Source organism: Centroberyx gerrardi, chromosome 5 (genome assembly GCF_048128805.1).
Source record: "Centroberyx gerrardi isolate f3 chromosome 5, fCenGer3.hap1.cur.20231027, whole genome shotgun sequence".
NCBI classification, from domain to species: Eukaryota; Metazoa; Chordata; class Actinopteri; order Beryciformes; family Berycidae; genus Centroberyx; species Centroberyx gerrardi.
The window spans coordinates 16,507,022-16,532,825 of NC_136001.1; the positions used below are offsets into that span (position 1 = coordinate 16,507,022).

At 39.6% G+C, this 25,804-nt stretch overlaps 1 protein-coding gene across 4 annotated transcripts in view; it reads right to left on the reverse strand.

The window, feature by feature from the left end:
- The window catches only part of pax7a (paired box 7a), a 45,940-nt gene extending 26,917 nt beyond the window's left edge, over positions 1-19,023 (reverse strand). For 2 of the 4 annotated variants that reach the window (XM_071895289.1, XM_071895287.1), the window contains exons 1-4: positions 18,930-19,014; positions 17,417-17,652; positions 16,272-16,401; positions 15,654-15,782 (exon numbers count right to left, since the gene is read on the reverse strand). In XM_071895289.1, coding sequence (XP_071751390.1) covers positions 15,654-15,782; positions 16,272-16,401; positions 17,417-17,652; positions 18,930-19,014 — 580 coding nt within the window. Of the gene's footprint in view, positions 1-15,653; positions 15,783-16,256; positions 16,402-17,416; positions 17,653-18,929 lie in introns of all 4 variants that reach the window. The other 2 variants (XM_071895290.1, XM_071895288.1) reach the window with 2 other exon arrangements.
- Positions 19,024-25,804: the final 6,781 nt, after the last annotated feature.

Here is a 25,804-nt window from a genome sequence, read left to right on the forward strand (position 1 = left end):
ATGGCTCATTTTGAAAAGCATATTAGTTCCAGCATAATTACAATCAGGCCTCACGCTCTGTGTTTTGCAGGCATTCACAGGACCAGCCTCTGAGCACCGAGTCACACCAGTTGACTGTGACTGACAGCAGATTTAGTTAAAAATGGTGTTTTTTTCCTCCCTCTTTTTTCCCACAGGACAAAAATAACACCACATCTTTTCTCCCTATTTATGTTGACTTGTTTATTTTGTGCCTACCTTTTGTCGTAGTTGATATTGCAATTATACTTTTTGTCAGTCAGAGGGGGTGAATATCAAAAGGCCTAATTATGCAAACAGGCCTGTGATAAGAGGCATCTGCCTGAGATGGGATCTGCTATCTCTGACATGCATCTGTCTCTGTGCTGTCTTTGCTGCTCCAGGCCTGCATATAAACAGCCTTGCCTGTCCCCAGGACTGCATGCGATTGAACCACCAACACTGGAGTGGAGGGATGTTTCGGGGGCGGGGGGATCGTGCAGCAACATCAAATAACTAACAACTTCCCAATTTGCATTTTTCTGAGAATGGTGCAGCATCTCTGTTGAATGCACTTGCCTGTGTATCCCAAAGGGGTTGCCAAGTTAAAGGAGCAATGTGATTCAAAGCATTTACCAAAGGATGTATCTAAGATAGGAACCTTATGTGAATACAAGATAGACTACAGCGATAACCACAATGGTTTGAAGAGGAATTCTCTATGAATAATCTATTCCTGTAGTTATATCCCTTCAAGTGGAAACAAAAATAAAACTCTAAAAGTGAGCACAGCTCCCGCGTGGATGGAATGTAGTTATATGAATTAGTGCAAAATATCCAGATCAATGCACCAAATAATTTGGAAGAAGAACATGTATATGGCAAAATCAAGACAAGTATTTACTTGGTTTGGTAACATACCAAAATCCACCATCATTTTCCCCCAGTTGTCAATGACCTTCTCTGTGCCATGATTTGACATTTAGCTGAAATTGAATCTGGATGTGATGTGTAACTATACATATGGATATTAAAATCCACCGTCTATCTAAAATAAAATCAGATTATCATTCTCAGTTCACCTTTTTGGACAGATGTCATTGGATTCAGCTTTGTCTCATGCCTACCATGTCAACTGCGGGTTTAGCAGGTGGCTGAGGGCCAAGGGCACTTGTCCGAAAGTCTGTTCGGTTTCATGAGCGATAAGTGAGATGAAAAGTATGAGCGAAAAAGAGCCTGAAAATCATCACACAACTTTTACATCAATTACACAAGTTAATTAACATCCCATAACTTAACATCAGAAGTAGCGGTTAACAACTTCAGCACTCCAAACAGACTTCCTCTTAGTAAGGAATAAACAACTACCTGATGAAACTAGCACAGGCAGCCTTACTTCTGCTACCAAACGCAGCACCTTGTCTCATTGCCAATGTCAGAGTTAGGCTCTTTTGCATCAACATTCCACAGGAAAATTCCAATACTTTTCTTCCCTTGTCTCTCGGATAGAATCACATTCTTTAGAAAAGGAGTAGGGGGCTTGAAAAAGAGGAGAAAAAGGCAAGGGAGGAAGAAAGATGGGAGGCTCTATAATCTTTGGCTCTCACAACAAACAATTAGCCCCCTTTTCTCTCTTTGAGGTGGGGAGAAAATGGGAGGGGGGTTGTGGGTAAGAGAAAGCAGAGAAGACAGAGAGGGAGAAGCAGCGAAAGCGATGCTCTTTTATGGCTCTTGTCATATGGATGAAGGCGCGGCGCGTCCATGAGAGCGCACGCTCACCTTCAACAACAGGGCGTCCACTGGGCCTCCCGGCCTTTTCAGCCTGGAGAGACGAGCTCCTCAGGGGGCCATTAGAGCATGAATAGGGGCCTGACAGCCCTGTGCAGCTCCGCAGGGCATCCATAAACGCTGACATATTGACTCCCCATGCCTCTGCTCTGCCTGAGTGTGAAAGCGTGAAGGGCTTGAAGGGTGGGATTCTTTTTCTTTAATATACTACTGGCTGGAACTAGGATATTACTGACAATATGATTGTTTGCTTTTCACTCTAAGATATACAGTACTCTCTTTCTGCATGAAGTGAACGCTGTTGTTCCAAATGTTAATTTGAGAGTCTTGTTTATGTTTTGTTTTTGAAATTTTTTTTTTTTTTCAATATATGAGTTCTTCTTTTGAAAGACTTATATTAGTTGTTGTGGATATTGGGGGCAATACGACTCTAATAATGCAAAAATGCATCATTCACGCAGTGCAAAGTCCTATATTTTATGAACTTACATGAATATACTTACTAAGTTACCATAATCCATTTTACTGTGGCAATTTTCTGAACAAAGCCAGATTACAGAAGATCTAAAAGAGCCACATGGAATCACAAAGACTTCAGAAGATGCGAAATGTGCACCTTGTTAGGAAAGCTGTTGCCACTTCTCACTTCCTACTAAGACCGAGCTTTACACCAGGTCTCTTCTGTCAAGCAGAATGTCACTCCCTGGGCTTGAGTCTTTGCTAATTGAGGTCACAGTGAAAGTAATGAAATTAACAGAGAGCACAAGAAAGTAAAAAGGAGCCCATGGGGGTGTCTGCCAAATGGCACTGGAGCCAGAGCCCCAGTCCCCCAGCAAAAGCTCTAAAACCTACGCAGGAAATCAAACAGTAACGTCTCAGGGCTATGAGCTGAGGTCTCCTGGAGGAACAAATCATTTTCTCAACAAAGCCAAAGAGAGATTACTGGGCACAGTATAGGAATGCACAGCGGACATTTTTATGTGCCCAAGGGAAGTTTCCTAATTTTCTGGACAAAGCTGGGCAGCAAATATCGTGGAAAAAGTTTGTGCGATACAGAGGACACTGAGAAGAACAGTTGTGAAGCATGGGAGAAACTTTAATAAAAATATAGGTTTGATGCGGACAAAATCCTATAAATTGTACAATTAATGAGCAGGGAATATGTATAAAAGTTCTATCTTACTTTATGGAAAAGACTATATTTTTCTAGTACAGCAGTCTGTGTTTAGTGCTGCAATGGGTCCACAGCTACTGGCCTTTGTATATTATTCATGATTTTATTACTGCCCTCCATAATTAGATAATATGACAATAGAAATTTGCCCCATAATCTTCACGTGCTGCGTGAAATCCTGAAATAAGTTTTCAGAAATACTCTGTATTATGCTCAATCCAGTGACATTCAGTTGATTCTAAACAACAACCGATTACCAAAGAGTTCCCTGTTATTCCACAATTTACTGAATATTTCCTGTAAAGAGCTTTTTATATGGACAGTGAAGCGTTGGCATTGGCTTGGCTTGGCATTAATTTCTGAGATCCTGCCATATTGAGGGGTTGTAATGTGGCACAGAAGCAAAGCTTTTTATATTGAGAGTACATATTCCCCAAGGAGAGAATGACTGACGATGCAGAAATAAGCCCATTAGTTGAAAATAGAGGACAACATTTGAAGTTGTTATTTTGCCGGCTAGGACAGGAGCTCCACCCCACTGTTTGGACAACCGCTTTCACGTTTTAACTTGGTGGGAAAAAACACATTTCTGATTTGCAACACTTAGGGAACATGTTTATTGTCTTTGTGGCTCTAAAAAAAAAAACATGCACAATTAAAACAAATGAAGATTTCAGTGGTGAAGCAGATCAAGAGCATAAAATGTGAAATGTTCTGGCCCTAAGTAGCATAGGCTAATGGCGATTTTTAAACTAGCAGACCATGGTCAATGTTTCTCATTCATCACTGAGAGAGAGCATGGGCACACTGTGCTAAACGTAATTACTGTTGCACATTATGTGGGCTATTCCTGTATTGTAATAAAATTAGCCAGAAATGCTTTTTGTCTTTTCTAATGCAGCTCCATGGTAACCAGTGGACGGCCGTAATGCAACACACTGTCCTGATCTGTGCCAGCTGTCAGAGTTTGACAACCCTAGCTGGCAAGGCGAATTGGAAGAAACAAAGTTTTTCAATAAATGATGTGGCTTTGACCTGCTCATCCATTGCACAATTTAACATGGGCATAATAAAGCCTGAGATGGCCTGCTGTACTGTATCCTCATTTTTGTGCTCCTTCAGTTTTACTGTTTGTCAGAATGACAATGGCTTAATCACCAAGAAAAAGATCTATTTCTGCCAACGGTTCCATTTATTCCACTGTCCGTCTTGATATTTTCCTACGATTACATGAGAAAGGCGTGGAATTCAATTGGACTGATTCTATATTGCATAAGTAATACATACACAGGGAAATCTGAATTCAGAGTTGATCATAAAATCTAAATACTGTATACAGACAACAAAAAGGCCACGCAGATCTTAATGGCAAGACTGCAAGACCAAATGAGACTCCATAATTACAGGAAAGGAAAAAAAGACTTAAGTCAATAATTTTTCACAACTTAATATTAAAAAATCAACAAATATACAGTTTGGACTGCTCCAGTGATAATTAATCACAAGACTGTATCAGCATCATAATAAACAGTACTAAAAGACCTAAAGGAATTTATTCCAAAGTTTAGTAACCTGAGCGTATCTCTAGAGTGAACTGGAGAAAGCTGTGAAAGCTGTCAGTAAAAGCTGGCTTTCGCTGACAGAGGCCTGTAATGCATGCCCTCATATATCACACAGATTATACAGCACTGGTAATGTTGTATGAGCAAACAGAAACAAGAGACAAATGTTCGGTCTAATGGGACTATAAATACAAGATGGTACTGTCTTTTATCTGCTGGAAGATTTTATTTGGCTGAAATCAAAGAGGCCGTTGCATGCAAAGACTTGGCTCACGATCTATGAGGCTTGCATGGACATGCTGTAAAAATACGGAAAAAATTACAGTGACCCTTCACAAATTCACAGGCCTTTTTTATTAGTGAAATGTGGGTTGTGTGGAATGACATGATTTATCAGCAGCGAGCAAAACGTATGTAGTCTGGGAAATAACATATTAGGCACAATGGATGTGATTTGTGGAATAACATACTATACAGCTGAATAACAGCTGAATAACTCTGTAAACTTGCTCCTTTCTATTCTCTAGTAATTTCTGCAATACTCTGAATTTACCTAGTTGAGAAAATACAAAAAGACTGAACATTACTTCTTACCTATGGTCTACACTGCATTGGGACAACAGGAGAAGTGGTTTTTCGTTTGTCGTCTGTCTTTAGGGCTCGTTCTCCATTTACGCGATGTCCCAATGCCATGAATGCTCAGAATCATTTTATTGCTTGTTTACATTGTTATTGGGACTTTCTGACAACAGCCACCATTGTCTGTTGGGGTCATAAGGTCAGTTAATTATGCTTGTTTATTGCAGCAAAATGACTGGGGCTTAGCTAATGATGTGTTTACAGCAACTGCACAAAGAGGTTTGTTTTACCTGACTTATCATCACAGATGGAACAATACGTAGCACACATGAAACTACCGGTATCCGTGTCTGGGCCATGCAGACGCTTCTACAGAAGCCATCAATCTATTTTTTATGTTTTTGCCTGTCCATATTTGTTCAGAATTGCACCAAAAATCCATTCATACCTAATAGGGTCTGTTCTTTCCATTTGTTTTTCAAGAGACCAGGAGGAAGATGCCAAGAGGACATTTCAAATCAATTAAATGAGATTTCTCTCCAATAACAAATACTATAGGTTTTTCCATTAAAACCTTTGAAACTAATCTCCCCCACTGAGAACACTTGTCTCTCCTGGTGGCATGGCTACGAATCAGCGGTGAGAGATAAATAAATGGCCTTTAAAAAACATTGCCCCTCTTGTCAAGACACATACCCACTCAAGAGCAGCAACAGTCCACATGTCAACTCATTCTCTTCCCATTTCCTCTACTCTCTTTGGCAAGACACTTCTGTCTAATGAGGTAGAGGGGCTGCAATCCCAGAGGGCTAAGCAGGGTTCTGTCATCGCTGAGTGCTGCTTCCCTCTGGACAGCCCGGTCATTGTCCACTATCAAAGATAATACTCACCAATCAGGATTCATTACAACGGCAAATCTATGAATGAACTGCCCACCGCAGGCTCAGCAAACCAGCAACTAACAGAGAACTGCCCAGGAAAAGAAATAGGCCTCGCAGGGCCCCCCTCAAACTAAATTGGATTGCCAATATGGCCCACAGACGTTTGAGAAGTCGAGAAAAACAATGGAGCAGAAAATAAATACTCCAAAGCCACAATGATGACTCCACTTGGTAAACTAACACAGTATTGATCGTCTTCTTTTTTGTTTGTTTAGAAAAGCCTCATCCCTGCTAATAGCTGTCTGAGAGTGTAATCTCTCCCTTGTCCTCCCCCTCCTCTCCTCCCCTCCACATTCCCTATTATGTGGCTCCTTTCAGCGCGCCTCAAATAGTTTAGGTTCAGTGTCGCACTGGGGTACGGGGCATGGGACTGGGGACCAATTGTTTGCTAATGTTGACACCTGCCAGAGCAGGCTTGGTCTATTTGGGGCCCGCCAAGCTGCAAACTGGATGCTCCCCCTCTTTAGCGAGATTAAGTGTGGGTTGCTGGGGTCACAAATCACTGGACTCCCTCTGATGTTGTGAGGCACAGAGCCAGAGAGCGAGGGGACTAAAGAGAAAGCTGGAGAGAGAGGGACAGAGGAGGGAAGAGGGATAAAGAGTGACAGTCCATTGTCTACTGAAAAGGAGGGGAATAATGTATCTTCTTGAGTGCGTAACTAGTGTGCCCCATTCAAAAATATATCAACAGTGAATCAACGCAGCCCCGCTAAAGCACACAACAGAATTCTGCCTTGCTGTCTCCTGCCTTGCTGCGCAAGTGATCATTAAGATTTGAAAAGCATATTTTGTGTGAAATTCAACATAAACAGGAAAGACCAATTTTCACACTCTGCAGTGGCTCTTCAAAAAACAGCTTGGTCAATTTCCATATCCAAAATATATTATTAGTAGGAGTCGGAAATGTGATGTAGCGCATTAAACCGTCGTCTTTCATGAGGATTCACAGCACAGACTTTGTGGCCTTGAATTTCACCAAAGACATGACTGTTAAAAATGGCCTTTATTCGCTGTGTAAATAAACATAATTAGTGAAGATATACTAGATTCTTACATTGTGTGATTCTAAATTATAATTTCCTCAAAGAACTGTCCAAGAACGCAACATGGTGTTTCTTTATTTACCCTAAGTTATATCTTAAGTTCAACTAAATTGCCCTTAAGCGTGTAGTGTAAACCCCAAGGGAAAACCACCATGGCCATGACAGACAGCGCCCAGCTGCACCTCCCCCTTCCTTTGCAGATGTACATTAATGCAAAAAAGCAGAGATCTGAGCTGCAGCAGAAGCACCCTCTCTGCCTTTAAAACTGCTGCTGTCCAGCCTGATCGTGTCAGTTTGAAGGCCCTATTCAAAAGTATTCATGCATCTGCCTTTGAGGCACAATGGCAGCTAGTTTATAAACTGTCTGCCCGGGCACCCAAAGGCTTTAGTTCTTATTGTTTTCAGCCCCTTAATAAACTTTTTGGAGGAGTTCATCAACTTGCCTGAATAGCCTATGCAGCGAGTCTCAAGACAGAAAATAACAGAAGGGCCTTTTCTCCTCCCTCTTCTTTCTCTCTTCCTTTTCTAGTGGCTGTTCGTCTAACAATGGTGAGAGTAGGCTGTCAGACATCACAGGGCTTTTTGTACCAATACAAGAAAAAAGTATTCAATAAAAAGAGAATGCTGTCTCTAAAAATGGGAATGGAAGACAATTGCATTTTCACATCAGAACTGAAGAAGGTATAATTCAAGCAGCACAATAAGTTAAAAATTGTATAAAAAAAAACAAAATGCATATGCAAAACAAAAAACATTTATTTAGTCATTATTACTGTAAAATGACTTTGACATTGTTGAGAATCTGATATGGTGAAAAGATGTGAAGGCATATTTGAAAAGCATAAGTTTTTGAACTTTTTGATTAAAATTTGAAAAAATAAATAAATAATTAAAAAAACAGAACAAATTAATATGAAAATATTTTTCCATATTTAAATTTCCAAGATTGCTTGACACCTGTTAGACAGGCAGCACAAATGACCGGGATGCAATAAAATGTAATATTGGCTGTAAGCCATTAATCCACTGTTATACCTTTAAACTCTGTGGAAAAAAATTTAGCCAAACTTAAAAGACTTTAATAGATGTCTGCTCTAATTAATTTCATACCTAATTAAAACAAGGCTACAGTCCATGCAGGCTGCCCTGCTTAGCCCGCTGGATGGCCATAATTGAAGTAATAGCGGAAAAAGCCTGCTTAGAAATAAAAGCCCACAGCGGTCCAATTCAACAACATCACGGTCCAACCACGCTGCTCATCCCCCCATCTGACCCAAAAAGGCCTTATTGGCTGCCCCTGACCAACCACCTACTGTTTCCCACCGATGCACTTGGTGCGTTTTAACACCCTAATTAGATGTGACAAGTTCAACGAGCTGGTTTCAGAAGAGGAAAAGCTGGTCAGGTTATGATTTCCGAGTCAGACTCACAGGGGATCTCCGGACAGCTGATTCCTGTCAGCCTCATTCATCTTCTTCCAGCCAATTAAACATTACTGCTAACAAAGCGGTGGCTACTTAGTGAATCATTTAAATGCGTAAAATGAAAATGTAAATATTGAGGCGACGTCAACAGTAGTAACAACAACAGCAACAACAACAGCAACAGGAACAACAACAATAATAATGATAATAATAATAATAATAATAATAATAATAATAATAGGCTAATAATAATAATAACAATGCAATAAATAGAAGTAGCCTTTTAATGAATAAGTTTATAGCCTACAACAAATTAAATTGACCAAAATATTTCTACTTATGTTTTTTTCCACAAATACCTCAATTTTCTCCTCGCAATGCCTCAAAAATTAACTCACATAAGCCTGAATGATTATGAAATACTAGAAAAACTCAATATTCATTTTTGTGGCAATCTTAAAAATAAGGAAAAATTCCGAGGGTTCTGCGCTGTTTCAGAGGTGGAGAGGCACTTTTTTCTTTTTTCTTTTTTCTCCCAATAGTCAGTTAAAATAATTAAGAAGCCTTCACCTCTCGGGATAAATTACACGGAGAACAAATTACGTCGCAAATAAAATATCAGAATGCAGCTGTTTAAAAAAAAAAATGGAGGTGAAACTTCTATCAGGTTTATTACCCTGCACGATCCAAAATAACTTCAAACAACCTAATACTAAAAAGTACAAAGTTACTAATACACGCCACCTGTTGATATGAATGTGTGATATGCGTGTGTCTGCGCCTTGTGTGTGCGCGTGTGTGCGAGAGAGAGAGAGAGAGAGAGAGAGAGAGAGAGAGAGAGAGAGAGAGAGAGAGAGAGAGAGTCGAACTTAAACAAGCAACAAATGATTAAAAAAAATGGACGTTTTGTATTTTCGACTTGGCTGTAGCCCCGAGTCACACATATAGGATCCCCAAAAGTCCTATAGTGAAAATTGGCGGAATAAAACACAGACAGAAATGAGAGACGCGGTGAAACACCCTACTGTTGTGACGGGATACCTGGAGGGCAACGCTTCCTCTTTAATTTGTCTCGTATGGTTTGAGACCCCCAACCAGCCATTCAATCTTCAGAGTCTATAAGCCTATACTGAATTTAATTCTCGATGGTGGAAATTATATGCTATAATTAAATATCATATCATTTAAAAATGCTCGGTGGCATAGAGTATCTTATCAACTATTCCTCGGCTTCTTCGTCGTCGTCGTCGTCGTCGTCATCATAATATTAATGGTGGTTACAGCATCTAAATTAGGCCTATCAGCGTTTGTGGGAAAAAATATTAGGCTAAACAAAGACACCTATGGGCCAAGCCTATATTCTGATATTTCCGAGCAGGAAATGTTAACCTTGAAATGCTACTATCTGCGCCTAACAATGTGCGATCACAACCCTATAAATGAGGGGGGAAATTGAATCCTTTTAAGTTATTAAGCAGGAAAGGATTATAAACTCAGTCTTTATAAATGAGCTAGAAATCCCCATGTCTTCCTCTGTACACTTTTAAATTTCCCACAAGAAGCTGGAGAGGAAAGATTGTCCCTTTTCAAGAGCCCCACAAGAGATGGAAAAACCATTTTTGCGCCCAGATAGGGACTCGTCCCACATGGTCTAAGCAGCACTTTAATTAATAGACAGCCTTGAGAGGTGTCACTGTCAGCCTGGATGGCCCAATAGTGCCATAACTATTGTGTTTGTGCTGCCGTGAATATTTCTGATGTGATCAAAGTCAAATAGACAGGATGAATTTGGGCCTACTCCACTTTTTTTTTTTTTAGTTTCACACCTCCTTGACACTAAAATGCCTCCTTTGCTCTCCGGTTTGCCCCCTTTAGTTGCAGGTCGCACCAACCTGCAGTGTTGAGCTCATTACTAAATAAATAAATAAATAAATAAATAGCATAAATAATGCATTAGGCCTACTCATTAGCCTATTAATATGGTTGTTATTACGTTGCATATTACGTTGCGTAGTAATGTGTTACACTAGTCATTTTCATTCTATTACTTTTCCGTTACAGCTCCAAAATGAGTGGTTGACTCTTCCTTCGAACATCGCGATACCTCAATGAAATCTCCCGTGAAGTGGAAGTGGAAATTGGAGCAAATTGGCTACCTCGAGTTCTGTGGTTCCCGTCATACTTTTGCCCAATAAAATCAAAGTATCCTAATGGGAATAGCCTACTTCCACCCAGAGAGAGAGTAATAATTTCTACAATTTCTCTTCTAGGTTAAGCTAGCTTAGTGTGAGCGGAGGGCGACTAGCCTAATTCCAACGAAAACGAATTGGGGGATTGGGTTAATCATAGTTTTTGGATAATTTAACATCAGTCTAATAGTTGGGGGGGGGGGGGGTCTAAGAAAAGTGACATCTTGTTTTGCTAACATTATGCTATTATTGAAGCTGAATTCGTTACACTTGCCTACTACTTACTGGAAACGTAACTTTAGGCCTAATAATGTTGCTGTAGGCTACTGTAGGCAACGCGTTACCACCCAACCGCTGCTACAACCGAGGAGAGGAGAGGACTAATAGGAACTAGAGCATTGCCTACATGAAGACAATTTGTTAACTATTTATCCATTTGACGTGTTGTCACCATGGGTTGAGCAGCTGTTGGGGCTATAGGCTACTCATAAATCGTCCCGGAGGCAGACGCCATGTCATCCTGCCACAGTTCATTACAATCAAAGGGGAAAGAGGCAAAGGTATAGGCTGTGACACATAAATCACCATTGTTTTGAGTTACAATTAATACAGAAAATATCCTCATAGACCTATTAGGCCTGGTCTGCTGTCGAGGAAATCACTTGGCTCCATTGGCCATCGTCTTCTGCTGTTGAATGTGGAAAAGTTGGGCTGTTCTGTTTAAATATATATATATTTTTTTCATTTCTTTGAGTTAGGCTATTAATAGGCTATACCAATGATATACTGTAACTACAGCCCTTTGTTTGGTTAAATTGCAATTATGTCTGAAGTTTCTATCATCAAAGAGCCCTATTTTGCCAAGTTTATTCATTTAGTGCAAATAAAAATATCCTTCAAAGGGCTAATTCGATTTATTATTATTGTTGTTATTATTTTTATTATTATTATTATTATTATTATTATTATTATTATTATTATAATACATTATACTATGCTTATTATTATTATTATTTCTATTATTATCGATCATGCAGTCTCTTTCAGCTCCTGCCCCCTTTATAAGAAATGTAGGCCTACCGATGTAAATTCCAGTGAAATGTGGCTTGAGTGGCTGCGGGGACAGGGAGGTTAATCCGAGTTTAATGCAGTGAAGCACAGCGCAGGGTCTGGGCTATGATGGGTATGTTATCTCTGCCCAACATTTGGGTCTCCCTCAATTTCCACCCAGCCAAATAGCTGCGAGAAAGTGCAGATGGAGTCACTCTCAATGCCTGAGGAAAAAACGTTATTAATAGCTAAATAACTTCCCCATACTTTCACTAAATCTCTCTCACACACTATTCCAGATGGATTTGTTTGAAGTGGTCTCTCGCTTCATTCCCCTGTCCTTCTCATTCAGCACGGCTTTAGACCCGAAATATAGCTACATTATATTACCATACACTTAGAAACTGTGTGTGTGCGTGCGTGCGTGTGTGTGCGTGCATGTGTGTGTGTGTAAGTGCTCGCGCGCATGTGTGTTTAGGTGACATGGAAGGCATGGAGGGGGGTCACATTTTCACACTTTCATTACTGTAGGCCGACTTCATCACCAATAACAGGGGAAATTATTATTTTGTGTTTCTTTGTTTCTGTAAACATGGTTGGGTTTTAATGGGATGGAGTGGAGGGTAAACCCGCCAAAACTCAGTCTACCTACCGCTTGTGTTTTTTTGCGTAATAGTTTGCTCACCTTCTTATGGCTGACATAAATCTTTATGATGTAAATTCATAATAGCTCTTACATCACAGTGTCCCAAATATCAAACTGAAGCCTATATTATATGAGGACAGGGTCTTTTGATGAAAAAAAAAAAAATCTTAAATTAACGCTTTTCTCAGAATAGCCTTGACTGTTATGTCTGTGGCGGTTTGCCTATCACCCACTGGAGGTCAAAGTTTACCCCCCTTTTTATTTACCAGGTTACATCCGTGGTGATTTAATTGAATATGCACACAGAGCCCAAGCTAACCTGCAGCTTTGGATTGTCTGACTTTCCACACACCTCTCCTCTGCTCTGTCATTATCCCTTCCCAATGCTCAGAAATAATCCCACCTGGCATCTGTTTAATTAGATTGAGGACCTCAGGTAATCCGACGATTTGCTGAAGTGTCCGTCGCCTGTCGCCAGCTCATATGACAGTCAGGTTTGTTGCTCCAGTGTTGCAGATGGACCCCGGAGAGCGGATTCACCTTTTCTCTCTGCCCAATCTGGCGCAAACCAAAAAGGATGCCCAAGTTTGCGCAGATGCAGCGCAACCTTTCCCCCCCTTTCTTGCTTATAATTAAACTTTGGCACGGCAATCAACAGCCGTGCGCGACCACTAAATGCACATTGAGGATGGGGAACTGGTTCCCGGTTATGAAAAAACAGAATGGTGGGTAAACTATGACCTCCAGTCCCTGATCACCATAAGGTAAACAGTCAAGTAAAAAACAATTACACTCTGCAGAAAAGTATTACTATCCTCAAATTTTACAGGCCTACCCTATCACTTTGATGCAATTTACTTATGATGTATACTATGAATTTATGTCAGTCTGAAAAGGTGGATAAACTCTATCCGGCAAATAAAACTGAGTTTCTACTAAAAAAAAAAAAGAAGAGGTGTGATGCCAGTTGGAATATTCCAAGCAATAGAATAATCCACAATATTGTAATATGGTTAGCAGTTTAAATACATGTTTAATAAAGATAGATTAAAGCTAGGATAAATCCGTGATGTAACCTCTGAAAAAAATCAAATACATAATACACAAATAAACAAATAGATAAATAAATAAAGTCTTAAAATCTGGATAAGTAAACCAAAAAAAAAAATAAAAAAAAATCTCATGAATTTTGTGCCCAGGGCGAGCCACTGTGAGCTCCGCTCTGAGATGAAAGTGAAAAGAAATAAAAGGCTCTATTTAATCTGCTTTAAAACCCCTCTCCACATAAGGGCTGTGCTTCAAACTCGGGGAGTGAGGGGCTGATTGGGGATAAATACATTTCTTACCATGCCTGCAAGCTATTACACCCTGCACGAACACAGCCACCTATTCAGCAAACATCGTTTCCAGTACTTACTCTAATAAGTATTAACATTATTAAATGCCATCCGGATGCTGGTAGTCTAAACTGCATTACGCAGAGGATGCGTCTCTTTTTATAGCAACGCAGTTCAGTCCCAATTTAAACACAAGCAGCACTAAAAAATGGAAACACGATTAATAACATCGTGGGATCGTGGATATTTTCTATCAACGCTAGAAAATCAATAATAGGCTAATGCAGCAGCAATCTAGTTAACACTTCCCAACTCATCAATTTAATCAGTTTATCCCAGTTCATCCAGCAAAAGTGACCTCGGTTTTACGCGCCTGAGTTGTGCGCAAACGACAGGCTGCTCTCCAAAAATGTTGGTCAAGTACAGCCGACAGCGTTACCAGACGAGTATCTGTCAAGGAGACTGTAGATATTTGCAACAGAAATGGTGACATTTTCCTTATAACTGCATTAATGCGTGGTGGGACCGCCAAATGGACAGAAAAAAGAACCGTTTCACACTATCAAATGCTTCTACTCCAACAGGCCATTATATAATATTACAAAACTATCTACCAGCGGGGCGTACTGAATAATTCATCTCCTTTTATGTCTATCCTTGCCCTTTGTCCGAAGTTTTCTCTCTCTTTTACGAGATTTTTGAATGAGAATGGACGGGCCTATATTCCCCTTTTCGCTGCCCTGCTTTCCAGGATTTGCTTTTGTACCTCGGACTCTTCACTTTAGAAAAGCGTCAATGAAGGGGAGGTTTTGCTAGTGAAGTTCATCTTCAAGTTTGAAAAAGTTTGGCAGTGTCGTTTTAAGAAAAAAGGAGCTTTTGTGAACTCTTATCTAAACCCCATTCACACATGTTTGATCATCAAAAGAGCCAACCTTTATGCCGTTTGGAGAAGTTTGTAAGCTGTGCATTTTTCCACTCCCTCGCCAGTGAAAACAGTAAGCAATGCACTAACAGCATATGACGATAGAATCAGGAGATACTTTTCTATTTAAAGTCAAAAATACTTTACAAAAAATCTCATAAAAATACTTTAAATATAAATTCAAAAACGACTTTGAATAAGAAAATTCTTATTTTGTTATTTAAAGTCAAATATCTGTTTTCAAGTTGTCCCATGTGCTTTCATATCAAAAATGATTTGGTTTCTATTTAAAGTGTAAAATTGTCCTACGGATATTAAAATATAAATTATATAAAATATCCTACAGTAATATTACAGAGATATTACATTGATAGTACGGGAGATAACAATACCGTTAAATACAATAATGCCAGTATAAACTTAGTACCACAGACACTATAAGCCTATGGATAACTACAATGCATCACTGCCTTTCCTGGTAGTATTACTAATAGCTATTCATAATAATAATATGAACGTAGATCTCCACGTTAACTGACAAGTGGTGAAATGTCACTAAACTGACATCGATTGTGAAATGGGTCAACTGTCAGCTGTCGTTTAGAGGTCGTTAAATGAATGAATGAAAAGGGAATTTGTTACACAAATTAATTTTCTGCTGTTAAATACCTTCTGCCAAGGCTCTCATAAATAATTGAATGATTGAACAACTGCTGGCTCGGAGTTAAAAGCATGGAATAAATTCACCAGGCTCTCTGCTTTTAGCCACAACTCGGATGTGTGAGAATTTCCCAAGAGAATGAAAAGTAGGCAGTCTATTTAAAATATTTGCTTCCTGTTTATTTAAGGCTGTATTTCAGTTGACATTAGTAAGCATAAAAACAATAATAATAATAATAATAATAATAATAATAATAATAATGATAATATTATTATTTCAGATATACAAGCTATTATCGTTAAAAGAGGAAAAGGGCCGATAATTGATGTCGTCCACTTACCTTTATCACCGAGGATGCCATCGATGCTGTGCTTTGTTTTCTTTTCCCCATCTTCGTCCTTCTTATCACAATCATCCTCGTCATCTTTTTTGCCAAATCGGGCTCTCAAAACACGGCTGATGGAGCTCACTAATGGCAACAAAAAAGGTAAATGGGTGATTAGGTCTAAATACCATAATCGAAAAAGAATCGTTATTAATCCTATAATAAATTTTAGAAGGGTGCCATAAAATAGCACAGGGAAACTTACTTTTACATTACAAACAAGCTGTTACTATAGGTTGAAAAAGTACTACCACAAAAAAAGTCCTATATAAATATCATGGGGGATAAAAAAAAAAAAATACCATAAAGTACAATATGGTCACTATAAACTCACTATTGAGCACCACAGGCTCACCATCCCTATAGGAATATTATATTATAGATGTTTGATTAGAGTACTGGGTCAGAATATGGGCAAAAGCTGTAGGTCTTCTTCCAGGTATTGAAACATTTTAGCATCAGTGAGTGTGGGACATAATATTAATACATGTAAATCGATTCAGACTGATGTTCAGACTTGGCTGCAGTGGTCACTTGTAATAAGAAAAAGGTGCTTACCAGATGAAGCCTCACCTGAAGGAACCGTGCTTCTGTCGCACACCCCGTCCTTCAGCAGCTTATCCCGGATCTCCCAGCTGAACATGCCCGGGTTTTCTCTCTTGTACTCCTCGATCCTCTTCTCAACGTCGGGAGTTGCCACCTGCTTTAGGTTTGAAATTGTGCAAATTCACAAATTCAAGAAAAAAAAAAAAAAAAGGGGGGGGGGGGGAAAGAGGGGAATTTTAAACCACTTTTAAATAAAACGTAGCCAATTAAGGATCAATTGCTATTGCACTCTTGTAATCCTGTAAAAAAAATATAGAAGGATACTATACAAATATCGCAGCAAAACTATAAACTATAATTCCCAATAAGAATATTATTGGCTATAATACCATAGCAGATAAAGAAATTACAGAAAAAGAAAGTAGTAACGGAATTATAAACTGTTTTTTTCAGTACCGCAGACAAACTTTAGGTCCCTGGAGGAAAAATATGGGAATATTAAAGAAGATAAAATATGCCTACCATGAAGTACGGTAAGATCACTATAAAATCACTATTGAGTTCCACAGACACACTAAGCTGTAAGTCTCTGTAGGAATATTATAGCAATATTACAGTGATTTTTCGTTAGGGAAATGTTCTAAGGAAATACTTTGTGTTGATTTTTGATGTTGATTATTGGTTATATATTAAGAAGAATAAAACATATAGGCTATAAAGTTTGTTGTAGCCTATACTCTGGATGGATGTTAGGCTACAGGTAGGCTGATACTAAATGACAGGCCCAGACGTTGGCTGATGTGCCCAATGTGCCTCTGTGGACAAGTGGAGCAATGACTAACAAGATAAATTATTAGACGTATGGGTCACCAAATTATCTTGCACAGCCACAGCTTAGAGGAAACATTGCTCCCTGATGTGAATTAATTGAGATTTTTTTTTTGGATGATGATTGATTAATGGGATTTATTTCAGATACAGCTTCCAAATAGATTTCTATCACTTTTCCTTGATCTTTGCTCTCCTTTATAATGATACAAAAATAAGATGAAATTTGGGTTCAGCCAGGTGCCACACACCTTGCGCCATACCAAGTGCCGTTTACCCTGCAGCACCCAACTGACGCCCATTCTTGTGTCGCGAAACAAAAGCCATTCATGGATCCCACTCACCCTGGGCTTGCTGCCTCCTATGGCCCCGGGACGAATCGACCCGGTCTCTTGGTACCGACAGAGGATCTTGGAGACACAGCCGTGAGAAACTCGCAGTTGTCGCGAGATTACGCAGGGTCGGATGCCGTGGTGGGCCATCTCTACTATCTTGTGTCGGATGTGATTTGGCAGGGGCCTCCCGTTGATGAACACTCCACCGAGCTGGTTCACCCGACCTTGGCCCAGAGGGGTTGAGACTGTACCACAATAAACAACACAAGTCTCAACAACAACAACAACAACAATAACAAATCATATTCTGCAAAGCCTTAAGATGTTCACTGAAAATAAAGATGAAGCTACATTGTCTACCTCCAAGTTTAGCTTCTGTTAAAATGAAATAGTGAAATAGTTTCCTATGAAGCCCATGTTACTGACTTCAATGGGACACAGTTTAGGGACATTATCATATTCTACATTTTCAAGAGAGAGTCGTGCCAAATTCATTCAGAGTCAGTCTGGCTGACAGGATGTATCCGAGGCACTTCAGTATCCAATTTCACATTCAAGAGACACTAAAGAGGGTGACACTTTCCACCTTGATTATTCCTAGTCATGCTGTACAAATATTGATGTGATCCTTTGAGCCATCTCTTTGCTGTGTGTATTATTGCCATTTCCAGCAGCGGGACACTTCAACAAATCCTGGAGCTCGAGTAACTTGCAAGCTACGTGGTTTTGTACATTTTAGTTTAGAGCTCTTGAGCACGAACTGGGTGTAATGGGAAAACTGTTTCCATGAATGCATGCAAATACAAATTGATCTTTTTTCCGCGCATATGCTCAGACAACTTCAATGTCTCGGCACCAAAGCGTAAAAAATTAACAATTTGATTAATGTTAGGCCTATTTGCTTGTAACACACCACGTTACACTAATAAAAATGTGCCCTAAATGTAGATGGTCTACACATTAAGTGCATCTGCCAATTCTGGCTTTGACATTATTATGAAGCTAATTTACTGTTCCTTCTGTCATGTAGGCTTTAATTTTACTGCCAAGAACAACTTACACCTAATACATAAAACTTTGCTATTTCACTATAATTTGAAAGTCAAAGCATTGTTTCTGCTGAGCCAGCCTTGCCTATAAAAAACAAATGATAAAATAAAAATATTTTAGATGTATAATAAACAGGGAAGTAAACTCAGCTCAACCATTTTTAAAGGCTAATATAAATATGTATAACCTAAACTCACAGAAAACACCATAGTAATTAGTATCAAACTGATGTAAGGTATATGAGGATAGGATAGTGATGCTTTTCTGAAAATATAATTCATTTTTGTTCAGATTCGTAGTTGTTTGCCTTGTGATGATCACCGACTGGAGGTCATATAGTTTACCCACCTTTTTGTTTACCACTACATCACTGACAGCAAACTATGCTCTGTGTCACTATCAACTCCAGGCTCAGTGAGTGGAGTATTGAGGAGTATTGACACACGGGAAGTTAAAACAGATGATGTCTTACCCTCCAGGGGGAAGCCGGTGCGGGGGTAGTTCTGGCCTGGCGCAGGGCGCATCATCCGAGGCATTGTTCCTGGTAAAGTAGCCATCCTAGCTACTCAGACAACAACAAATGGACTCTGGTACTCTCGCAAAAGTCCAAGTCTCACAAAAACGGAATGTCTTCGAATGCACAAAAAATGCTGAAACCTGCTATCAAATCCCAATCCCAGACGGAGAAACTTGTGGATAAACCCTTCCACGGGAGGAAAAATAAAAGTGGTGGTGATGCTCTCCTCTTGTGCGATGAATTTGCCAAAATAAAATAAAAAACCTTCGATTAGGGATAGTGTGCAAAATGGGGGGGTTGCACTTTACTGTAAATGTGTAAGAGTTAGAAAAGCGTGTTTTTATTCTTTTCCCTTGGTATAGTTTGTGGTCAGTAGTTAATGTCTGCTTGCTGGTTGGAAGTATAAGTGGCCAACTTTAGTGCATGTTGTAGGAGGAGACAGACGAGCGCTCCCATAGGCTCCCTGGCCTTTCTTTTATGTATGAAAGAGAGTGGGTTTAGCCAGGGACCGGCCAACCAATCAGAACAACACATTCCACTTTTAATTCACTGCTGCCTCCCTCGTAAGACCCAAGACACCAAAACCAGTTCAAAATGTATTATATCGAAATATAATTCTAAATGTCTTATTCAATCTATTCCAAAATAGCCTGCTGTTTTTATGGGATCCTGGCCAAACTTGAAGAATATAAACTAGCCTATTATGTTTACACTATGATAATCTAAGTTTCAATATGATAGGATAAGTTCTTTCTTTCTTTCTTTCTTTCTTTCTTTCTTTGATTTGTTTCTGCTTTTGCTTTTAACTCAAGGAATAAAAATATACACTACATCTAGGCTATCATTACCATATTACCAGATAATGTCTCACCCTTGCCAGAAATGCAAACTAGAATAACTTCCTAAAAAGAAATATAGTCTCATTACAGTTTTTGTTGAAAGATAATTTTCTCTGCATTGCCTGTTGCTTAGGGAAATAATCAAATTCTGATTAAAATTACTTACATTTGGAAAATATTGGGAAAAACCTCACAGAATTGAAATCAAATTACATGGATTTTTGAAACAAAGCCACATTGATTTCAATGCAAGATATTAGGGTACAGAGTAACATCTATATACAAGTTCCTCACCCATCAACTTGGTGCACTTTTTTATCATTTACACATTATTATTTCGTATGAATGAAATCACTGCCCAACAAAGTTGAGTCTATGGTTTCTGAATGGACTAAACTGCGCAAAAGCAGGCCCACTTGACTGCTTATAAAATGGCTTTTGGCTTGTTAACCCTTCAATTAACTAAATTTGCGCATCAAGAACGTCAAAATCGCTTCTAGTAGATTTTGTGGTAATTACTACATTGGCATCGACCCGTCTATTGATGACAACAGGTTGCCTTGCCCCGGAGTATTCTGCTATACATTGAAGAGTAATTGCTTAAAGGTAATTGTTATAAAATAACGCGCAACTATTAAACTCCAATAAAAAGAACACATATGGCAGAAAAGAAGAGGTGCATGTGTCAACTCTGTGGGCCCACCGTGCATATAAAATTGTGTGACAATTGCCGTGGAAAACACTCCTGGTGGAAGGCAATTTCACAAATAATTTTAGCAACAATTAGGGAGTGTGGAGGGGTGAAATGGCGATTTCACATGCAGATGTGCCGGTGGGGAGGACCTGGTACCCTGCCGAATAGCTATGACCCTCACTCTCCCGCTTTGGTTTGCTTCACATGGGACAGAAAAGCACAAAGAGACCGCCTCACCCTCCTGGGAAGGCGCAACGAGCATTGGATTAAGTCAAGCATCAATCATGTGAAATCCAAACAAAAGCAAATTTCTCTTATGGAAAGCTCACCATGTCCTTTTACAAATATTTCATCTCTCTCTCTCTCTCTCTCTCTCTCTCTCTCCCTCTCTCTCTCTCTCTCTCTCTCTCTCTCTCTCATATAGACACGCACACATCACTGCCCTACCATTATCAGGTGTAGCCTCTGCTACTCCAATCATCATTTACTTATTAGCCTGGTATTCACTTGTTATGCAGCTATGGATAATTACATCCAACCGGTGGCTTCATTAAGTGTTTGGTTGGATAGCGCAAAGAGAAATTTATTTCATTCACATTAAGGATTTAAATTATTCAAGTATGATTTTTTGCAGACATAAAGAGACTGTTGCCTTTTCTCACCTAGGCCGCTTTCGGATCGCCGAATGTTTTAGGACAAATATGTCTACAAATAGGCCTACATTTGCATGTCTTTTAGTTGTTTCCATAAGTGAAAAGAATTGTAAACTCTATTTTTGTAAGCTTCGTCCAAATAAAGAAGCAAGTACAGGTCTGTACTACAAATAATTTTCTAGATTTTAATTCAGTTCTCTTTAGACGTGCTGCAGTAGACATGTATCATCCTTGTAGCCTAAACATATTCCAGGACCTGATAAATTCAAAATCATAACGTCAGGTTGCATTCAACTTATACTTAGTGGGTGAACTGAGTCCAATGTCTAGAGGCACTGAAATGAAAAGTGATTATAATAGCCTCCTTCTCAACAACTATCACGTTTTTTTTAGCCTACAACTTAGAGTAACCAAAATGACAAGAACATAACGTCGATTTTGACTATACAAACGCCTGTAGATAGGATTTTATTATTTCCTTAATTGTGTTTTTATTTTTATTTTGTATTTTTTATGTTTTAGGATTACTATAAAGCCTCGTTTTCAAAATGTTGTTGGGAGTGTGGAGTCGCCATAAACACAGAGGCACCATGTCCACTAGTGGGCGACTACTCTTTCACATTTCACACTTTCCATTCCCTCATTTATGTTAGAAATAGCAGAAATGCCACATTGGACACTTTCTTCTGCGCTGTCGACCTGTTCCGCTGTTCCAAACAACAGATATGTATTTATGCATTATGTTTCCCTGGTGAAAGGGTTTCTGACCAAAATTGGCATCTGAATCACACTAGTCCCCGTCACGCTCTAACCTGCGTTTACTTAGCTTGGTTCTGCTGAGTTCAACTCGGCATCTGGCTCAAGTGAGCAACTCTGTCACTTAAGCTTCCTTTTCAGCTCCAGCAGACAGAAAACGCTTCCACTCTTATGATATTGTCTCCAATCTTATCTTGATCAGGACTGCTCTTCAAACACTTTCCTACATAGCCTCTCATTATTTGTGACATGGCAATTACCAAAGTTTCTTTTTTGCTTGTAGGTGAACACTGCTTTTTCTCTCCTATCTATTTTCTAAATCACTCTATACACAATGTTTAGCTATTCATATTGAGGTACACAAAGAGAAAACACCTTTGATGAGAGGCATTGCCAATTTAGACTTTATCTTTCTCTGAGCTGAACAAAAGCGAGAAATATGAGCATTAAGTGTGTTTAATATGATATGAACGTTATTTTTATTTAGATTCTTACAGTTCTTTAAACCATTGAGTTGGTGGGGATGGAGTGCTAAATACAACCAATTTTGTCTTTAGTTAACATTGCTTTGTAAAATAACCCCTCAAAAAATAAGATTTTCAATGCAATCAAAGATAGCTGTTGATTTATGTGTTTCACAAATAATCATCAGATAATCCCATAGCAAAGCTGCTTTTTGAAAGCTACCTGTCAGAGTTGGTCGACCTATGTACTGCAGACTGCATGGGTTCATTTCACACAGTGACCTCAATTAATGCAGCCAAAACCCAACGAGACAGATCTCTTATTTTCATTTGTTCCCTGTTTGCAAAAGAAAGAAATAGACTGTGAAATATATAACATACAAAAATTCACAAACAAGACATTAGGCTACAAAAACAAGAACATTCCACTGTTTAGATCTCAAACAAACAAACAACAAAAAAAAACAAAAAAACACAGCAAACATTCAAACAATACTCTGCCTCCTGCTGTCTCTCAGTCCCTGGAGGCCTGAACTGCAAAAATCAAATCAAGATTTCATAAATCTAATTTGATAGTTTCCTGAAGTTTGTTCTATTTGCCGGGCACATTAAAGCTAAAGGCGAGTTCTGTTCTGTGTTGACAAGCAGAAGTTCATAAATACTCACATCTGCACCAGTGCTCAATAGATAAACTATAAGCTGCTGCTCTCTCCTCGTAGCAAGAGATGACTAACCGAACTTCTGTTACAATTAAAAGTGATGTGTGCAGAATCTGCCCCCCTGTAATAAAACGGCGGTCACTATGATGAACTGCAATCAAAGATTTTAAGGTAGAAGTTGCTGAGTGCATTAAGCGCTCATAGTCTTGTATAACTATTGACTGTTTCCTATACTGTCACATTCTTTAACATGAGTTGGCTTGTCATCAGTCACATTCAGAGGCTGTTATGACCATTCCCAGTTTACTGAGGTGCAACGCAGCATCTTAGCCCCGGCAGATCTGTACAGCTCCTCTGCCAGGCTCAAGGCTCTGGAGACCGGCCCTCTGGATACTCGGCTCACAGCTCCCACACTGACGGTGTCTGCACTTCCACCACAATCTTGTTAACTCGCTGAAGCATTTTCACATCTGCTCAGAATTATCCAAATGTGGAATCGTTTCCTTATGGGAATTATTTTATCAGGATGCAGAGAGCGTATAAAATGTGCTCTTAGAGAGAGGCTGGTGAACTGCTTACTTTGTCTTGTAACTTTAATTAAAGGAAGCTGATTTGAGATATTCATCTCATTATGTGTGGTATAGGGAGGAGCTTTGAACAGGCATGTAGGGTCTGACAAGGTGGTTTGTAGTTAATAAGGAGAACAAGAGTGCAGCCATTCCCTACACTCATTTGGAACAAGTTAGCCATGTAAGACCTGGGTCTGAACCCTGCTTGACCTCCCACTGTCAAGTCTCCACCTTGCTGTCTATATTTAAAAAACACAGAAGTATAATAAAATAAAAACAGTCAACATATGTGATTCTTAGAAAAGATTCTTTTATTACAGCAGATTTGGAAGATTTACTAAATTCTCAAAAGAACAATAGAGAACCCTATTTCATACATACATAAAGATTCTTTGTAGAACCGTTTGAGCCTTGCTCTATAAAGATTCTTTCTGAAATGGTTCTCTGGAGTACAAAAAAGCGGATATCCAACCTTACTCTTCCTTTCCTATATTATCATCCTCTCTATTCACACACAATGTGTGGTAGGGGGAGAGGAACAACAACATATGTTATGATGACATCTGAGTCTGGCGTCTGAGTTATGAGTCATGGAGACATCCATAACTCAGCCAGTGATCAAACAGCCAAAGGCCACTTACAGAGGGCAGCTCTCTCTGGATTTCAAAGAGGTCAGAGGTGGTACCAGAGGGTAGACAAACTGGACAAGGACACATGGGAAAATACCCAAACATGCTAAAACTGAGGTAAAGAGGCGCAGACGACAGTAACATCAGACAGAGCTGGAAAGAAAAGAGAGAGTGTGAATGTTACATCCCTGTTACAACACCACCAACAGGCCTATCGGTTCTGCGGAGAGCAAAGCTCTGTGGAAAAGAGTGGGGTGTGAGGGTGACATCAGGCAAACAGGCAGACTCAGCTGGATGGGTGCAGGTGGGTGCAGGGGTGGTAGTAGCGGGGTGGGGGTTGATCTATGGCAGAGTGGGTGACATCCTGTCACTGCTCATTATAGTGTGAATTCTGTGTATCCTCAATAACAGGTTCACTTGGCACAGTTTGTACAAGCTAGCGGTGTGACAGTGTAGACAGAGGCCCGGGAAAGAAAGAGCCTGCAAATTTAGTTTGATCACTAAGGTACCAGCTGGAAGACAATGCAGATGGTGGACAATACACTGCACACAGACAGACAACACAGCACACCATTTCAAGTGTGAAAACGAGAGCTATCATTAACACTTTGAAGCCTGTTTGAAGAAGTTAAGTACCAACTGGGCATAGGCTGCGTTTTGAGGGAACAAATAGATGGGTTTTTACCAACGAGGGAAGACAAGGCATACGACAAAGCACCGGTGATGACTGGTGGCTGCTAGAGCTCAGCCAGCGGGGCAGAGCAACACTGCTCCTTTATTCTCAACTAAACAAAACCAGTGATCCATTAAGAAACCTGTTCTGTGTATATCCCTGGGCTCTTATCACCCCGCGGCAGAGCTCACCTGTCCTCTTCCGTTTAACGCTGCGGAAGCCCAATAACGGATGCCTTTCTGTTTTACTGTCACATGAAATCACGTTCTTACTTCCACTTCAAAATGCGCCACCAGTTTGTTTCGGAGCTAACATTTGTTTATGTAAGGATGGCATTGGACGGTGGTGAGAGTTTAACGCGATGCCTGCTCTTCTTAGTTCTGTATAAACAAGGTACCATATCATAGCCAACTGCTGATCTCATGTCTTTGATGATTCGCCTCACACCGTCACAAAAGCACTGAGATAATGGAACATTTTAAATGGTGTATAACTACTCATTGCCGCTCCCACAGTGTTTTGAGGAGGAAAAACGCCTACGATGTCCCTGAGATAAGACTGCTCTTGGTTTGGTGTCAGTGTTCTCAGAAAAGGGCATGATTTCAGTTATACAAGGAGTAATCTCTGTTTTGCTACTGGATGTTTATCTTATGTTCCCAACTTTCCAGAATGACCCGTCAGTAAATCATCTGTTATTCCCGGGTCCTATCTATTTTAAGAAAGTTAGACTAACTCTTTAATGTGCAAGATCAGAAACAGGAGATTTGATTATGAACGCATGCATGCATGAATACTTCAAACATTTCCGAGACTAAATCAATGAAAGAACCTATTGGAAGAACTTCTCCTCCTTGATATTTGTCAGTCTCCTCTAAATCCCTTTAAATGTTTGAC